Source organism: Rattus rattus, chromosome 18 (assembly GCF_011064425.1).
Source record: "Rattus rattus isolate New Zealand chromosome 18, Rrattus_CSIRO_v1, whole genome shotgun sequence".
Lineage (NCBI taxonomy): Eukaryota > Metazoa > Chordata > Mammalia > Rodentia > Muridae > Rattus > Rattus rattus.
The window spans coordinates 26538282-26557787 of record NC_046171.1 but is presented as its reverse complement, the minus strand read 5'-3'; the positions used below and the strand labels follow the sequence as shown (position 1 = coordinate 26557787).

At 51.7% G+C, this 19506-nt stretch overlaps 1 protein-coding gene across 1 annotated transcript in view; it reads left to right on the top strand.

Moving 5' to 3' along the window:
- Slc29a3 (solute carrier family 29 member 3) overlaps window positions 1-19506 on the top strand; it is a 37912-nt gene that overhangs the window by 14825 nt on the left and 3581 nt on the right. Inside the window, exons 3-5 of the mRNA XM_032888764.1 lie at window positions 6898-6980; window positions 13449-13675; window positions 16500-16662. Of these exons, the coding sequence (XP_032744655.1) occupies window positions 6898-6980; window positions 13449-13675; window positions 16500-16662 (473 nt within the window). The remainder of the gene's footprint in view (window positions 1-6897; window positions 6981-13448; window positions 13676-16499; window positions 16663-19506) is intronic.

Genomic DNA, 19506 nt, shown 5'->3' with positions numbered 1-19506 from the left:
ATTTTACCCAAGGCCTGCCAGAGATAAACGGTCTCATTTCAGGGCCTCCCTGCCCAGAGAAACCTTCTTACCTGGACCCTGAGCCCAGAATCAGATTCTTCCAGAAGAGCAGCTTAGCACGGGGCCTCTCAGCAAGGTGGCTGGAGGAAGTTCTCTGCTGGAAAATGGCCTCACATCTGGCAGGCTGGTTCAGCTAGGCTTTCGAATTTCATTTGAAGAGTGGTCCTCTGGTTCCTAGTTTTCACACCAGAGCACACTTTCCTTATCACACTGCTAGTGAACACGTATGCCCTGCCTGGCCAGGAGTGGCCTGTCACACTCATGGGCCATTGAGAGGTTGCTGGAACCAGCTACCCCCTCAGCCAGGCTCTGCCCATAGTCTAGGGTCTATCCATACCTGCCTGGGAGGTTTTAGGGGTACTGACACCATCGGGAAGAAGCTTGGAAATCTGCCCACTGCTGCCCACCATGCTACCTTCAGTCCAGCCTGGTTTTGTAGAGCCCGGTACAGAGCGCAGGGTCTCACATATGCCAGGCATGCACTCCACCACCAAGCCACACCCCAGCCCATCTGTCCTCTTGAAAGTGATCTCTGCTTAACCACTGGCCATGTCCATCCATCCCCTGGGGCCAATCAAGGCAAGAGCTTTCTTTTTAACTCTGTGTAGAGCTATTAGCCTGTGTAAATGCCCAGGGTATGAGGAAAGACAATGCCCACATTCCTGGTCACCAGGCAGACAGAGAGGAGAGGATCAAACCCCAACATTTGCTGCCTTGGGGCAGAAGAATATGACAGTCCCTACAGGAAAAAGCATGGCTTGCGTAGATAGGCTACAAGATCCTCTTGAAAGGCTTGTCTTGTAAGGGTTCATGATTCACCAAAAAATGACACCCCGACTTAAATAATACATAACTGGAAAGAGTGTTTTATTCTGCAGAAGTCCAGCATGCTAGGGTCTCCCCATTACCAAGATAGAGAGACCACCAAGTGAGCTTACAGGCCTGATTTAAAGCACAGTAGGGAATTCTGGGTTAGGTGGCCTCTATGTTAATCTGTTGGGTCCATCTATACACATATTCCATTACCAGGGTGTGGAGTCTAGAAACTTGCTGGAGAGGTCTGGAAACTTTTGGCTGAGGAAATCTGGAAACTGTTGCTGACCCATTGTCCTTGCCTCAGGCCATGTGGCGGGGCAGCTTCTGAGGGCAGGACTTGCCCAGTTCTTGGAAGCTTCGTCTCCAGAACTTCTCATTCGAAGCCTGTCATGGAGTCAGCCTGACCTTCAAACTCTCACTACTGTGGCCATGATAGAGTATGGGCTTATGCAACATGTGGGGATTACAGAGTAAAATGGCAGGTATCCCCCAGATGTCCCATGTGGGAAGGGCCTGCCACCACGATCAGATGTGCACCCCTGAACTGTAGTCACCTTGTGTGGTTAAGTGTGAACCTCAGTGGACAACTCTGGATGTGGACCTCCTTGTCCTCCATCTTGTTTGAGCCACTGTCTTTGTGTTGTCTCTGAATCCTCCAGGCTAGCTGGCCCATGAGAATTCCCCTCTGTCTCTCGTCTTCCCACCTGAGCCTTAGGATGACAGACATGTGCTTCAGATCCAGTTTTACCTGGGTCCTCAGTTTTACCATGTTTTGTTTTGTTTTGTTTTGTTTTATCAGCTCCAAACAAGCTTGAGTTATCTGAGAAGAATCTCAGTTGAGAAAATGCCTCCATCAATTTGCCTGTAGGCAAGCTTGTGGGGACATTTTTCTTAGTGATTGACGGACATGGCAGGACCCAGCCCACTGGAGTCAGTGTGAGCCCTGGGTAGGGTCGGTGGTCCTGGAGGGTCTAAGAGAGCATCCTGAGTGAACCATGAGGAGGAGTATGCCAGTAATCGGAATTCCTCTATGGCCTCTGTCAGTACCTTCCTCTGTGGTGGAGTATGCCCTGGGCATTGAAAGATGAATTAACCCTTTCCTCCCCCACGTGATGGTGATGGTGTTTCTCATAGTAACAGTAACCCTAACTAAGACGTGGGGATTTACCCACTGGGCCGCCTCCCTCATCCCAGCCTTGGGCATCTAATTTGTAAAAATGTGGCCTATCCCAGGCCTGCCTTGCGCTGACAGATTGCTTAAGGACAGAGGGCGGTGTGGGAGCTGCAGCATTCGGATGCTCTGCATGGCTTTTGTCCGCCCACTCTAGTCACCGTGGGTGCCAAGGTAGCCTTTGGTGTCATCTCCACAGTCTGCTACCCAGCCCTTCCTGAGCCAGGCAACCCAGGGAGATGATGGCAGGTGTGGGTCTCACTTCACCCTGGCTTTGGGCACTCAGAGTGGGACTGATGCCCCCTCTGACATTAGCACCCTTGAAGCATGGCTGTCTGGAATTCTGGAGTGGCAGCAAGGCCTCAAGTTGGCTCCCAAAGGGAACATGGCAAGGTAGAAGACTCACGCCGAGTCTTCTCTGCACATCGCCCTCTTCCCATGTCTCTGGACACACTACCCTCCCCCTAGTCGTCCCAGTTGCCACCCAGACTGGTACTGGTCCTACTGGAAGCCCCTGGCCACCCCTCCTTCTGTGTCCACCATACAGCGTCTCTTGTGCCACAGTAATATGCTTCCCACGTCCCGCAAAGTCAGTCAGGCACGGAGGCACGTCTGCTCATGAGCATGTACGCTGTGCTGCGAGCACACGGAAGTGAGACACCAGCAAAGGAATGAGTTAAAACAGAAGGTGCTGTTGGTGTGGACAGTGGCTGCCGAGCCATGACTGAGGGCCTGAGGTCCTACGAGGTTCAGATCTTGTGCCTGGGGCCCAACCTAAGGTAGAAAAGCCTGCTTGGTGAGGTCCCTACCCTTCTGCTCTGTCACTGTCTTCTGCCTGCTGTCCCACAAGGCCCACTTGGCCTTCCGGTCTTCAGGAGGCTGTGTAAAGAGCACCATCATGAAGCTCTACAGGGCTTGGGCATAACCACCTCCTCGCGGGGTTTCTGCCAGGAGTCAGAGTGAAGGACAAGGATGTAAAATTGGCACAGAGAATAAACACAGGCTTCAGGACCCTAGAGCAGCTACAGCTTAGCAACAAATATGGCTGGCTAACACCCAACTCCATGACTGTGTCCCCAGAAGCTGTGGGAACTGTACCACATTTCAGAACTGCAGTTAGGATGGGAAGGGACAAGCAACTTAATCTTCAAGCATCTTTTCGTTTCCTACCTCACATTGGCCAGAGTTAAGTCTGGGGCATTGATTCAACCTCCTGCTCTGTGATGGTTTGCATATGCTTGGCCCAGGGAGTGGCACTATTAGAAGGTGTGGCCTTCTTGGAGAAAGTGTTATCACCGTGAGGGTGGGCTTGGAGACCCTCCTCCTAGCTGCCTGAGGATGCTCAGTCTGTTCCTGGCTTCCTTCGGGTAAAGATGTAGAACGACACTGGCATGCTCCCGCTTTGATGATAATGGACTGAACCTCCGAACCTGTAAGCCAGCACCAGTTAATGTGGTCCTTTATAAAACTTGCATTGGTCATGGTGTCTGTTCACAGGAATAAAACCCTAACTAAGACATGGACGTTCTGGGAGAGGTCCTTTGCACTGCAGACAGTGTGCAGGTTTGATGGACCTGGGGAGCACATATTTATCAAGTGTCATTTACTAGAATTAGGGCATTTCCTCAGAGAGGTGACAAGGTGAGGCTGGGGGACCAGTGTTCCTAGCAAGCAGACCTTTGTTCCCCTGAAGGCAAGTACAGCCCCGAGTCCAGGTTTGTCTCTGATGAGGCTAAACCATTGGAGTTCCAAGCTCCCTTGGGTTCCTGACAGAACCTAGTACCTGGTGGCTGGACACCCAACAGCTTCTGTTCTTACAGGAGACCAGCCTCAGCAACTTGGGGTCAACTGCAGATCCTTAATATATGGGGTTCCCAGAAGGCTATCTGTCTCCTCAAAGTCAGCAGAGGAGAATCTAGCCAGATCCCATCTGGTATTTAGGGACATTCAGTCATGCATGCCTGTCACATTTGCTTACCTCCCTTGGCTAGAAGCCCACACTTGATGAATAGAGGATTCCAGACCCAGAATGCCCCTGGTGGAGGTTATGGGGCCATCTTAAGTGTCTGCCAACAGCCTGGGCAACTTGGTGAGACTGTGTCTCAAAATAAAGAGACCTAGGGCTGTAGCTCAATAATAGAGCGCTTGCCTATAGGCACGGAGCCCTAGCTTAATTCCCTAATCAATCAATCAATCAATCAATCTCTCTCTCTCTCTCACACACACACACACACACACAGAGTCACAGATTCATATTCTATGCATGCTCATACACACCTATACACATTCACAGCCATACATATTCACATTTCACTGATACATATCTCAGTCTCATCTCTCCCCATTTCTCCCTCTCTCTCTCTCTCTCTCCCTAATCAATCTCAATCAATCAATCAATCAACACACACACACACACACACACAGTCACAGACTCATACATGCTCATACACACACATTCACATACACATTCACACCCTCACATACATATTCACATTCACACAACATCACTGACAAGTACGCTCACAGTCACATATGTACATAAACACACTCCCCTCCCCATTTCTCCCCTCTCCCTCCTCTCTCCCCCCTGTCCCCCCACACACACACACACACACACACACACACACACACACACACACACAGACAGAGTACAAACACTATATTTGCATGGGAGGCGCCAGGCCCACTTTATATCACCGTCTGCAGTTCCAGAACCTGCCTATGGAATGATGGCCCGGCCTGAGTCTATTCTCCCTCACTGGCTTGTCTATCCTAAAGTACAGAAATGGGCTTAGTCAACAGCAAGGAACTCGGAGTCTCCTGCAGTTGTCAGTGCAGAAAAAGCTTCCCAACTTTAAAAGGTGCAGTCTTCAGCTTGGCCGTATGCAAACATCCAGTTACCTGGAAAATCCTTGTCCCTAAAACACCCAGGGACTCTGAACCTTCTTGGAAAAAAGCAAACCAGGTTCTCCACCCCATGTGAGTGAAGTCACAGTTCCAGGTCTGGCCAGGGGATAGAGGGAGACTGCCAAGGACAGAGGCGTTCCACTTCTCCTCTAGCCTTTGTCCCCCGCTCTCTCCTTTCCTCCTCGGCCTGCCTGGCCTCACATGGACTCAGCCAGTGTGTCAGGAGGTAATTGACTGACTGCCCAGCTCATGGCAGGCTCTGCTGAGCCCATCGGGGCAGGGACAATGAGGGGGCACCTCAGAGGCAGAAGGCTATTTCTAAGACTCACGGGTGATGAGCTACGATTATCATTTTAATTTCAAGGCTGTCACCTTATAGTTAGGTGTCCCTTCCAAAGAGCACAAAGCCCTCAGCAGCCTTCAAGGGACCTGAGAGGGTCTGTGCCACAGCCAGGAGCCCAGGAGCCTGGGGCATTTATGCCTCTCTGTTCCCTGGCATCAGACCCTCTGTCCAGGCCTGACCACAGCCCCACTGCTCCGGCCCTCTCCTTACCCCCATGCACTGTCTCCAAAGCTCCACCTCCTCCCTGGAACTCCGTGAATCTCTTCTCTCTTCTGGCCAGCCAAACAACAGCAACTGTAGAAACCTAGCAGGAAATTCTCACAGCTCTCTGGGTTTGGAGCTGTGAAAAAGCCTTCACACTCCTTCTGTTACTCCCAGTGGGATGTACCGTGTTCCTGGGATGGCACGTGTGCATGTGCGCAAGCACGTGTGTGTGTGTGTGTGTGTGTGTGTGTGTGTGTGTGTGTGTGTGTGTGTGTACATCTTGGACCCCTTCATCCTAGACAGGATGAGAGTTTTACACACACATGCACTTCTTTGCACTTGGCTCCTGTGATCTTTCTCAGTTGTGTGTTGTATTTCTTAAGCACTCCAGAGTGCAGTGCTCTCACGCTGCCTTTTCTTTGCTTAGAGTTAAGTGGCTTAATCCATTTAAATCCCTCCTGTTTGTTACACAGCGAATGCTTAACGTGTGTAAGCCTTACTGCAGCTCAAAGCTCGTCTGGGGTTCATGACCAAAGCAAGATAGTCAGCCCATGGCTGGCTTTCCTCTTCTCTTCCTCCTCCTTCCTCTCTTTCTTCCTCCATAGCGCCCCTCCGTCTCCTCCCCCCTCTCTGTAGTGCTGGGGGATAGAAGCCTGGACCTCCTCACTGAAGGCCTCTGTGTTCCCCTCGCCCACAGTTAATTTGTTGTGGTTGACTTTAAAGATGCCTAGGCCCAGAGACAATGCCCATTCAATCAAGTCTCTCCAGTGAGCGGGCAACTGTTTTCAGAGATGCCTCCAGTTTATACTAGGCCAGTCTGTACCCCTGAGTCCCAGCCTGCTGTGGTGTGTGCGTGCATGCGTGTGTGTGTGTGTGTGTGTATGTGTGTGTGCGTGTGCGCACGCATTCATGTCTGTCTGTCTGTCCGTGAGCCCTCTCCAGCTCCCTGAGGATTGCCCTTTCTCCTGGCTCATCATGGAGATATTTACTCTTCTGGCTTTGACCTGCAGTAGCTGAGTCTCCTATAAACTGGGGTGTGGTCTAAATGGTCTGAGAGGGCCAGCAAGGGTGGGGTTTTCCTTTCAGTTATATATTGAGCTCCATTCCCATTATCCAGTCTGTGGCTTGGGTAAGTGGAGCATCGGAGTATGGGCCTCCCAGGAGCTGAGAACAACGTCAAAGCTGACCCTGTGATCCCAGCGCTCAGCACAGCTGTTCTTGGAGGCTGTTGGTTGAATGACTGAGTGAGCGTCAGGTTGGAGATGCGGGTGGGACCGCATGGAGTGGGGTGAACTTAGCCATGGCTCCTAGGTGTCTGGGGACAGGGAAAGCAGCCCTCCCTTAGACCCTCACCACCCTTGAGTGACAAGCAGCCTCCTTCCTTGTCTGTTTCTAGAACTACTTTGAGAGCTACCTGGCGGTTGCTTCCACTGTGCCTTCCCTGCTGTTTCTGGTGGCTAACTTTCTGCTTGTCAACAGGTAGGTCAACAGCCTCCTTCCCCTGACCTTACCCCCCCCACCCCCCCTCCATTCTCCCTCCATCCCCAGTCTACAGCAGGAGTTTTCTGTTTAAATAGTGATTCTCCAAATTGGAGGCAGGCAGTTCAGCCTTGCCACATTTACAGATTGGAGTGGGTGCTCCAGGCAGGGGTCACTGTTCATTTATAGCCACTTACAGTGACACCCAGGTAAGGGCCATCTCCCTTGGGCCTATAGGACCTTGGGCTCTTGTAGCCAGGGCTTGCTGTGTGGCCGCAAGGCCTGAGAAAGCTGTTCTTCTACATGCTCTGAGAGCAGCCAGTCGCTAACAGCACCCACTGAACTGTCCCACCTGCAGGAAGCAGTCACCATTATACTATGTTGTCCCCTGCTCATAGTGGGAGCTTATAGGTAAAGATTGCAAAAGGTTTCTGGGTAACACTGTGGACGATGGAAATATTTGAGAGATAAGTAAGTTGGTATGATCTATAGACTCTGCTGACTGTCTCTTCCTGTCCAGTCTCAGTTCGACTTGACAATGGCAACAGAGACAGTATTTCACCTGCATTTTCCTGAAGCTGTCTTTAGGGAATAAGCATGGCCTCACTGTGGTCTAAAATTTTGGGCTTCCTTTGAGCACAGCTCATAGAAACCTCAGATCCCTGGTGACAAACTTACTGAGCTCTGGTCACTTAGTAGTAACTCCTGGATCTCCTGCTGAAAAGCATTCTAAGGCAGATCTGGCCCAGCAAGGGTGCTGGGATCGATTAGTAATGTCTGCTCTGGGCACAGGAGGAAAGAGCAGAAAGCACCCTGTGTGCTAAGCCTATGCATAGAGCAGTCTTTCTAAACAGGCAAAGTTGTATAGAAGATCTCAAAGCATAGTGGCTTATAGCAGTAACAGTAATTAGTTTCTTTTACTATCTGGGGTTCTGGAGTCAGCCAGGCTCAGCTGGAGCAAGCTGATGCTGTGAGACAGCACTGGGGCTGGAGATGCTCATCCTTTCCCACCTCCCTGCCTGTCTCATCATTGACTTGTTCACATGGGGTCAGAGACTGTTCCCATTGTGACTGAAGAGCAAATGTTCCATGAGAGCTGGGGATGGGCCACATAGTGTCCTTTTCGTCACACTCAACTGATTAAGCTGTCATAAAGCCTCCTCTATTTCTAGGGGACGGGGACCCTGTCTCCCCATGGAGGGAGTGCCAAAGAACCTGTATCCCTCTAAAACCAAAGCGTAGTCTGAGAGAGAACTCAGCCTCACCTCCTGGCCTCTAGGGCTACCTACAGCAGTCTCCTTCCAGATGCCTAGCCTTCAGACATCCACCCTTTGGTGTGCAAGTGATATGGGAAAATTTGGAGATGTCTTTGAGTTCAACAGAGCCTTTCCGAGCTTAGGTGACCTTAGGTGGGGGTGAGGCAGGAAGAGGTTGCAGAAAACTCAAGGGCCACCCTTTAAGCCACCCAAGCCAGTGACTTTTGGGTTCTTGTGTTGCTAATAAGATAGAATTCACACGCCACAGAGGATAGACCTTAGGAAGGAAGTTACAGATAAGTAGACAGGAGATTTGGGGAGGGGACAGAGCTCCTGTACAGCAGGAGGGTCTTAGGAAATGGGGTGCCACAGAGCTGCTCTTGTGGGGACCTATGGAGGACTTAGGGCAGAAGTGACAATGAGTGTGTGGAGATGTCAGTGCAGTTGGCTCACTGGTGATGTGTTCAAATTCCCCTGCTTCTTATAGGTCAAACCTTCCAGTATAGTTTCCAGGCAAGACTAAGAGATTCAAGGGACCAGGAGCCAGAACCTCTCCTAGCTCTCCTGGCAAGGACGTTCTCAGAGCAGCTATTCTGGGGTCCCCGCCCCACTTGGCCGGGTCTCTCCCCTGCTCTCATGAGTAAGAGCTGACACAGGGGTTCCCTCAGCACTACCAGCTACTGAAGATAGAATAGAGTTCTGGACAGTGCCCAGAGAGAGGAGAGGAAGGGCTGCTAGAAGAAGTCAAGACACAAGAGCAGCTGCAGAGCCAGGCAGGCCCACCTCACCCACCCTGTGCCCTTCCAGGCCTCGTGACTGACTTCTCCACCCACTTGCTCGGTGGCACTGGGCATTTGCCAGGACAGCTCGATCACCTGTGGACAAGAATTCCTGTCACTCTAGATGGTCCACACCACCACCTGATGAGGTGGGGTAACATATACCTACCACCCCTCACTGCACCACCCTGTATGTGCAGTGACTTTGGGGAGGTGGAGTGATGTCCTATTTTTCCTGGTCACAGATGTACCACAGTGGTGCCACATTCCTGAAGCTGGCCCAGTTCTGGGGTCAGCCGTAACAGTGAAGAGACCCTCTTGGGACCTTGGATTACATGGCCTCCAGTCACAAGAGTCAGCCAGTGGCCTTGCATAAAGGCAAACATCCCACACACTCAGGTGACCGCCTCAGGTCGCTTAGCTACTGAGGCCAAAGGGCAGGATTTATTTTTAAAGGGATCTCTTCAGACTGTCTGGAAACCTGGGCTACCTGTGGGCGCTTAGTTCCCGACTTGGTAGGCTTCAGGCTGCTAGGCACGGGGAGGGTGGTTGGGAGGGGGCTGGGCAGGGAAGTAGTTTCACAGGTTCCATAGTAGACGATTGGCTATAGGCAGTGTTTGAGGGCCTTGGGGAAACAGCTCTCTAGCCTTGCTTGTCGCCAGCTGCCAAGGACAGTTTAGGGCAAAGCTGTTTTTTATTTAATGTGGAAGATTGAAATGTCTCCTGCCCTCCCTCCCTCCTGGAGCACCCTGGCTTCCCTGACTAGCTCATCCATAATCGCCAAGTGTTTTATTATGTTAAATCTGCAGCTTTATAAATACAGATGAACCAGATTTACATTTTGGAGTCTTGGGAAGAAATCAGTCCCCTGGGGTCCTGGACTCTCACTGGCTAAGGGAGTGGAGTGTGGATGGACCAGGCCCTCCCCTAGTATCATCAGGGCCCTGTGGCCTCTGAGCCTATCTCATAACCGAGAACACCAGGCAAGCCAGTATGTGCCCAGACCTCCCTAGAGCTTCCATCCCAAGCCACCCTCTGGAAGTGTGCACCCCCCCCCCCCCCGGTGTCCACGAGACTGGCCTCCTACTTCACAGCACTGAGACTAGATCCCCCGAGGCTTCTGAGGACCTGGGGGCTCTGCTGGAAGGTGCTTACACAGGACGGAGGAGAGCCACCCGGAAGGAGTCCTGGGCAGGTGAGGGACAGCTATGAGCAGTTCAGTGTTTGCTGTTTGCTCTTCTTGCTCCTCCCCCCATTAAGAAGCCACCAATTCCTGCCAAAGCCCCAGGCACCACACAGAACCTTATTTGGTATTTGTCCCAAGGTGTCACCAAGCAACTGTTTTCAGCAGGATTTTCTATCACCTAGGCCTGCCTCTGAGGAGGAAAAGTAGAGTTGTCTGAGGTCACATAGCAAATCCATGACAAAGCCAGGCTGCGTGCCTCTAACCCTCCCTTATCATGTGGGTGGGTAAGTGGCTCCCTATGCCATGAAGATGAGTCTCTGTGGGACAGGTAAGTGTGTAGTGTCACCTTGACCCTTGAGCCTGAGGCTTGGCTGCAAGCCTACAGAGTATATTGGGGTTCACTTACCATATTATGGCTCCAGGGGTCCAGCCACTCCACCTGGCACCTCCCGCAGCCCTAGCTTGCCTGAAGCAGAGTCTAAGGAGCAGCCCCCCGCCCCCCCAGTGTGGGGTCCCAGTGGTCAAGGAGGCTAGACATTTCCCAGAAGCCCCCAACAAGGAAGTTCAAGAACATGTATTAAACTTGGGGTAAAAGTAAAGAGAGAAGAAAATAGCCAGGAGAGGAAGCCTTGTCACCCAGCCCCACAGAGAGCCACCAGAGCCCCCAGGAATCTAAGGGAGCCTTCCCCCCCATCCCCACCCCTGAGAGGGAGCTAAGGTGGGTATCCACCAGTGTCATCAGGGGTTGGCTGTAGGCTGCTGTTGGGAAGTCAGTAGCCTGTTGAGTCCAAATTAACCCTGGGCCATGATGTCCCGAAATCATCTCTGGAGTTTCAGGCAGAGTTGTTCCCCCAGACTGGAACTCCCATGTCTCTGTCAGTGGCCACACAAATGGCATACAAGAAGTATTATTTGTTCTCTAATGGAAGGTTAAAGTCAGATTCATTCTCAGGCATAACTGAGTCTGGGGGTCTCCTTCCCATGGTGCTAGGGCTCCGTGCATCCTTATGGGGGGTGCATTCCATATTGTAGACCTTCCACACACAGCTGGCAAGGTGGCAGCCAGCCGCCGGACACAGTCATGCAGATGCTCCTGCATGGTCCATGGCACCACCACAGGGAGGACTGACTGGGCCACATGGAGCCCCTAACATGCAGTGGCCAAGATCACCAGTGCTGTTCTTTGAAGCTGGACTGGTATGGGTGGTATAGCCCACCTCCTCCACCATGCTGGAAATGAAGGAACACTTTCCCTCCCAGAGAGGAGATGCTGACAGACAAGTCTGCAGACCCACCCCCTGCCCCCTCTGAAGATCAAGGCCTGGCTCCTGAGGTAGATGAGATGCTCACATGCAGACTGGTGTTTTCCCTGTCTCCGGCTCCTCTAGGCAAGGCTCAGCCAGTCTTGTCTCCTAGGACACACATGCTCTCTTTATTGTGGCCCCTCGACTATGCTCTGAGATGTCACCAGCCCTCCTCCAAAGTACCAGAGTACCTAGTACTGGGGTGCACCGAACCCCACCACTCTGGCATTTACACCTCAGCCAGATGTGCAGTTGTTGCCCGTTGCCTGTGTGTAAGACAAGCACTTGACCAGGACACAGGGTCACAGATGAGCTTGGACTAGGGCTAAGCTCACATAGGTTCTCGTCCCAGCCTCCAGGGACTCCCTGTGTGTCCTTCCCTCCCCTTACACAGGAGAGGCATTCCCATTCTCCCTCCAGCCCTGAACTCCCTCTCAGGACCCAGAAATGCCACCAGCCAGGGGGAGGAGCTCCTTGTAATGACCCTTGTTTCCCTCCATGCAAATCGATTCACACCTAGCTGTGTCTACAGAGCTGTGGTTCTTTTTCTACCTTTTAAGGTCGACTCTGTCATCGTTGTTTTAATTCAGAAAACATCTTTGTGTCTAATCTGACTTTTTTCTCTGTCCCTACTTTCTCTCTAGTTAGTGGGAAACGGAATTGAACATCCAATCAGGCTTAAAGCTTATTCTAATCTGATGGTTCCCACAGCCTTGGGATGGTTCTCTCTATTAGGGTAGAGGTCTGCACAGACACCTCTGATGGTTCCTATCCCCACCCTCCTCCCTGGTCCATGGCGTTTGGGGGAAGCAGCTGGAGTGCTTGGCTTGGGCGCAGGGTAGTATTTTAATGGAATGCATGGGGTCCTGGCACTGGACTGTCAGGGTGTGGTCTCAGCGGCTGCCATCCCAGTTAAGACCATCTAGGAGACTTCTGAGAGCTCCTGGCCCCACGGCTGAGCAATCTTGAGCCAGTTCCTTCCGAGCTCAGCTTCCTTACTGACGTGTTTATAAAAAGATAGAGAGGGGATATGTTCTATGGAGGCTCGGTGAGGTATGGGGAAGAGAGCCCATGCTGAGGCATCCCCTCCCCAACTCCCCAGGGACCAGCCACATGATGGTATAGTATAGAATAGAGTTTATTCAGAGCATGGGGAGGGGAGTCAAGAGGGTAGTAGAAGGAGAGAGAAAGAGAGAGAGAGAGAGAGAGAGAGAGAGAGAGAGAGAGAGAGAGAGAAGTAGAGAAGTAGAGGCCAGTCATGAGCATGGAAGCGAGAGGAGGGTGAGAAGGGAAGGAAGGAATGGGGAGGGGGGGGGAAGGGAAGGCAAGAGCAAGAGATGGGGGAGGGGGCAAGCAGCTCCTTTTATAGTGAGTCAGGCATACTTGGCTGTTGCCAGGTTAGTGTGGGGCAGAGCTTAGACAGAATGCTAACACTTACAGGGACCAAGAGTACACCTACCCCACAGAGCCCGATGGAAGGTGAATGAGGTAGAGCATAGAGAACAACTGAAAGAAAATTGGGCACAAACCAAGCTCTGTGACATCAACGATGGTGACGCTCTTCCCTCCCCCACTGCCAAATTTGGATCGATCAGGAATTCAGTGATGTAGCAGAGTGGGATCTTGTCTGGTGTCCTGGTCTTGAGCTTCCCAGATTGGTAACAAGTGACAATGTCTACTGGCCCTGAACTGGGCTCGGGTCTTTGTGCTACATAAAGCTCCCTGGAGCCGACCCCTTTCTCCCCCACACTCCACCCCGTGTGTAGATGGACACCCCCTTCTACCAAAGTGGAAACCAGGCCCCCAAGTCTCCTTCCGAATGTCACAGGGTGTGCAGAATTCAAGGCCCCACATTGAGCTCTCCACCTTCTCTCTCTGCCTCACCAGCCTCACCCCTGTAGAAATCTGAGGGGAGTCTAACCACCTCCCACTGTTCTCCCCAGGATCCGGGTGCATGTCCGAGTTCTGGCCTCACTGTCCGTCTCCCTGGCCATCTTTGTGGTTATGGCCGTGCTGGTGAGGGTGGACACGTCATCCTGGACCCGGGGCTTCTTCAGCATCGCCATGGCGTGCATGGCCATCATCAGCAGCTCCTCCACCATCTTCAATAGCAGCGTGTATGGCCTGACGGGCTCGTTCCCCATGAGGAATGCCCAGGCACTGATATCAGGTGAGAGCCCACTGTGGGAGGAAGCCACAGCGGTCTTCCCAGAAAAACAAATGTGTCCTGGTCCACTTCGTTTTCCTAGCGTCACCAAGCAAACCATCCCAGACTAGGAAGCTGAGAGCTATTCTTTCTGCTCAGCTTGCAGCTTAGACAGCAGATGGAAGGGCGGGGGTGGGGAAACCGACTCACCGCTGCTCCACCCAGTGTACACAGGGGCGGCATTGAGGGTGAACCTCGCCACGATTACCTTGTCTATCTTGTGGTATAGGCCCAGGCTGTACACAGAGTAAGCATCAGAGGAGACCTTGGTAGCCATGGAAGCTATGTGGGAACAACCTCCAAGGTCCTTAGCTTACCTAGACTCCAGATGGGTCTCTGTGGCTCCATGGAAGGTGTAGAAGTCTTGGCAGGGGGTTGGGGATTTAGCTCAGTGGTAGAGCGCCAAGGCCCTGGGTTCGGTCCCCAGCTCCAAAAAAAAAGAAAAAGAAGTCTTGGCAGCAGAAGAACAGGTCGGTGGGGGGTAGGATCATAGCCATAGCGGAAGCACCCTGCCCCTTCAAAGCATCTCTCTGAAACAATCCTGACTTCCTTTCCTTCTTTCCCACCTTGCCTCCTTCCTACTCGTCCCGTTTCCTCTCTGCCCCCCCTTTTCCTCCCTCCCTCTTGTCTGTCTTTCTTTCCTTTCCAGTTTTATAGAGGCTCTACCCTGTGCCAGGGACATCCTGTCAGAGCCAATAGTCTAGTGGCTAAGCTGCTGGTTCCCCAAGACCGAGCCATGCTGTGGCCTGACTTGGGTCATCTCTCTAGCTGAAGTCTGGAAGTGGATGCTAAGCCGGTTCCTGGGGACCTTGACTGTTTTTTCCCCTTACCCACATGGCCCCACAAGGTAAACAGAGCTGGGTCAGTTAGCATCTGTTTTATGTGAAGACCACTGTCCCCTAAAGCAAGACTGGAGGCTGCTTTTCTCTGTGTCCCCATGTGTCCCTGGTGCTTTTAAACACTCGCCTACCTGAGAAGAATCACACAATGCACAGGACTGTGCCTGTTAGTTAATATGCCAGACAGGATGTGGCAGGGATGACAAGTACCTTGACAAGCGCATGTCCACCCCTCCCCGCTCCATACCAGTGCCAGACATCACTAATAGATCCCTATCTTTCCTCCTGAGTCTCTAATTCCCTCTCAAGCCAGCACTTGAGGCAATTACTCTCTGTGGATCAGAGGCTAGATATGAGCTCCGTCTGCCATTTTTGATATAGGATTAGGCTTCTCCTCTATCCCAGAAAACCCTTGGGCCTAAAATAAAATAGAAATGAACTTGTCATTGGGTTTTCGGAATATAGTCAACGTGCTCCTGGCATGGCATCTAGAAAAGCAGGGCCAGGCCCAGAGGAATGGCCGTCAAACGCTAATCCCACTGTCACCACTGGCCTCAGAAAGAAGCTCTTATCCCCTCATCTTCCCACCCCTACCCCATCCCGTGGAGCTCTACAATACAGCTTCAGCCCTGCTGAATGCCTGCAAGGGCACAGGCCCCACTAGTCCACCTGAAGATCTCTGGAGAAGAGTGTCTCCTGGGAATTTTTTCCTGAAAGTCTAGTTTTTCAAAAGTATGGAATATGTGGCACACCCCTATAACCCAGTACTTCACAGACTGACACAGGAGGGCTGTAGGCATCGGGCCACACAGTGAGACTCCGCCTCAAAGAATAAAAAGAATAGGTGAAATTAAGACATATGTCAGCACTGAACTGTGTGGCTGTCCCCGGCACCAGGCCAGCAGGCACCCAGGGCCAACTGAGCTGCCTCAGTTTTCCAGAGGTCCCAGCCCCCTTTGCTTTTGGTCCAGAGGAGCCCATCTGTGAATCCTGTGCATGTCGGCATCTGAGGAGCAATTCATTTGTTTTGTGCTGGTGTTTTCTTTTTTTTTCTTCAAAGTCCTCATTTGCATATTTTCCAAGTCCTCATTTGCATACATTTCCATAAGTGATAAGATAGAGAGAGTCATGAAGGATGAGCTCCCGGAGGCCCGGTTTGTGGCTGCCGATAATATTGTAGATTCAAGTTGGAAGGGAGAAGGGATCAGTCGGCAGGGCCGTTAAGATCTCTTCCTCCTGGCGGTCACTGTTCGGCTCTCTGAGCTAACCCCACTTCTTCCAGAGCGCCCAGGTGGGGATTAAGGCTTCTCAGAAGTGGGCACCCCCCCTGGCAAAGGGTTTACCCCTTTGCTTCTGCTTTGATGTGGGAAAGATGGGAATAGCTAAATAGCTAGTTGGGAACCTGAAGATTTAGTTGGCGTTCAGCTCCTGTCTGCGTCAGACTCTGTTTAACAAGCAATAATCCTTTTAATCCTTACAGCAGACCTAAGGGTGGGCACTCCCACTTACACAGGAGCAAGCCGAGGCACAGAGGGGTCAAGAGACTTGTCAGGGATCACACAGCAGGAGCCCCCAGGATCACTGTGCTAATTTGTGTTTTGGCTGCCCTCAAGCCGTGGCTTCCGGCCCCTCCCGGACTGAAGAACCTATTTGGGGGAAGTTGGAAGAATTGTCTACTGGCACCAAGGGCAGCAGTTCCTGCAGTATGGGAGAGGCAGTAAGGTGGACAGAAACACTTGCCTGCTGCCCAAAGCTCTGGACCTCAGGCGGCAGGGACTCCCCTCCCCCTCATCCCCAAACTCTTGTCTAGCATCATATGTTGTGAGCACCAGGGTGTTTTCAGTGTTAGCAGGGAGGGGGTAGTGGTGGGAGGGGGGGTTGGATTCTGAGGCCATGTGCCCTCCTGAGCCTGTTGAGATGTCCTCATGGTGTCCTCTTGCTCTCTCCAGGAGGAGCCATGGGAGGGACAGTCAGCGCTGTGGCCTCCCTGGTGGACCTGGCAGCATCCAGTGACGTGCGAGACAGTGCGCTGGCCTTCTTCCTGACAGCAGCAATCTTCCTTGGGCTCTGTGTGGGGCTCTACCTACTGCTGCCCCAACTGGAGTATGCCAGGTGAGGTCCCCTTGCCCTGCCCTCTACATCTGGTCATCTGATTGGATCATAGGTCCCTGCCCCTATCGGTTGACAGGACCCTAGAACTGTGAGTTTTAAGAGGGCTGAAGCAGGGAGGAGTTTTGTTCTGTAAATCGATCTTGGGTGGGAGGAGCTGGCTTTGACCACGCCTCTAAACCAGTATTACTAAAAGCTTGTGGTCAGGAAAGACCTCACAGTGGAAGTGGGATTGAGTAAGGAAATGGTTTCTAACACTGAACACGCTCGTGCCCAGGCCCCCGGTGCCGCCCCATGCCCTCCCCCTCCCCTGCCCCTGGCTGATTTTGTCTATTTCATTCTCCTATTTCTCTTAAGGTCATAGTAACTAGCTACTATTTCTACATACAAGGTAGGAAACCAGGGGTCAGAGCACCCGGGGAGCCAGGTGGTAGCAGGGCCAGGGTGGACAACACTCCAAACCTCTGCTTTCGCTCACTGCCTGTGGGACCCCTGGTCTCTCTCAAGCTCCACCCATGTCTTTTGTGCCTTTTACTCCTCTTTGAAAACTGAGGCTGGGTGGGGCTGAGGATGTAACTAGGTCTGTAGACTGCTTGTCTTGAGTGTATGAATCCCAGGGTTCGATCCCCAATGCACACACAGCAGGCATGGTGGCAGGGACTTGTATCCAGCACTTCGGAGGTGGAGGATAGAGCATCAGGCCTCCTTCCTTGCGAGGGGGCTAGTCCCAGAGTGGTATTGTGTCCCCGAAGGTCTTTTCTTGTTTTGTTCCTTTGTCACTGAGTGGAATGACACCTCGAGAGTCCTCACAGTCTCCTGTCTCATCACACCCCAGCAGGGCCTCCCTAGGTGATATTGGGGTGTTTCTTAGTTCACTGGGCCTCTGGGGACCCTTCATGCTGCCCATGAAGCAACTATACCTTTGCTGATTAAACCTGAGAAATCTCGTTTGCAGAAACTCATGCATGGCTGGGGCTTGTGGAGGGCTAATCTCTGTACTGACTAAACCTCACTACAAGGGGGCTCCCAGTGCATCCTCAGAAGCTTCAGATGAGCCCAGAGTCACACAGATGGCTCTCACCACCGGCTCCGCTGCTCTGAGCTATGGCTCAGGGACACTGGCCTGGCTTCTGGACCTTCTTGATGGCTAGTCTTACGTCAGCCTGACAGGAGCTAGGGTTGTCTGAAAGAAGGGAACCTCAGTTAAGGAAAAGCCTCCATTAGATCCAGTAGTAAGGCATTTTCCTAATTAGTGATTGATGGGGGAGGGCCCAGCCCATTGTGGGTGGTGCCAACCCTGAGTTGTTGGTCCTGGGTTCTATAAGAAAGCAGACTGAGCAAGCCAGTGGGGAGCAAGCCATTAAGCAGCATCTCTCCATGGCCTCTGCATCAGCTCCTACCTCCAGGTTCCTGCCCTGTTTGAGTTCTTGTCCCGACTTCCATTGGTGATGAACAGCAATGTGGAAGTATACGCTGAATAAACCCTTTCCTCCCCAAGTTGCTTTTTGGTCATGGTGTCTCATCGCAGCAATAGAAACCCTAAGATACCTCCTACCTCTATAAAACTGCTCTCTCACACAGGAGAAACAGGCCCAGAGAGGGGAAGTCTAACTTGGGGGTCTAAAAAGAAGGCAGAAGTGGGGCGGAAACCAGGCCCAGGTGTCAGCAACTACCGCCAGCTAACTAACCGCCCCCATGTACAGCAGGCCTTTGGTTTAACTCATGTTAATACGGTCTGCCTGAGCCTACTGCCTTTCAGGCAGCTGAGGCCAGACAGCTCGAGAGGATCAGGCAAGGTCACCCATCAAGGCAAAGTACCCTGAACAGAAGGTATAAAAAGATGGATGGTATTGGAGGTTGAGAGTGTGCGGGGCAGGGATCTTGCAGAAGCAACTAATCCTTGTCTGAGGGCCTTGCTGCCTAGGAACTCCCCTAGACAACCGAGCATACCCAACGCTGCTGGAAGCTATCTCCAATGGAAGGAGATGCATAGTAAGCCAGTATGTGATGGCCCTTCTTGGTTGTCAACTTTATATACGGAAGACTAGCTGAGGCATCCAGTCTCATGAGTTGAGCAACTGCTGGATTTTTGGACTTTCTGGTGGTAGACATTGATCGTCAGACTAACAGGACCACAGCCTATAAGCCATTGTGGTGGTTTGAATAAGAATGGCCTCCATAACTCATATATTTGAATGTTTAGTCAATAGGGAGTGGCACTGTTTGAGAAGGATTGGGGGCGTGGCCTTGTTGGAGTAGGTGTGACTTTGTTGGAGGAAGTGTGTTACTGGGCAGGGGTGGGATTGGGTGGGTAGGAGGCTTTGAGGTTTCAAAAGCTTAAGCCATGCCCAGTGGCTTTCTCTTCCTGCTGCTTGTGGATGGGGATATAGAACTCTTAGCTCCTTCTCTAGCACCATCTCCGCCTGCATGCAGCCATGCTTCCCAACAGAAAATAAACTGAACCACTGAAACTGTAAGCCGGCCCCAATTAACCACTTTCTTTTTTTTTTTTTTTTAAAGATTTGTTTATTTATTTATTATATGTGAGTACACTGTAGCTGTCTTTAGACACACCCGAAGAGGGCATCAGATCTCATTACAGATGGTTGTGAGCCACCATATGGTTGCTGGGAAACCACTTTCTTTTCTTAGAGTTGCTGTGGTCATGGTTTCTCTTCATAGCAATAGAATAGCTAAGACAGTCATTGTAATAAATCTTCTCTCATTTTAAAAATATTTTTTATTGTTTGCTTTTATTTTATGTGCATTGGTGTTTTGCCTGCATTTATTTCTATGTGAAAATATCTGATCTTGGAGAAACAGACAGTTGTGAGCAGCCATGTGGGT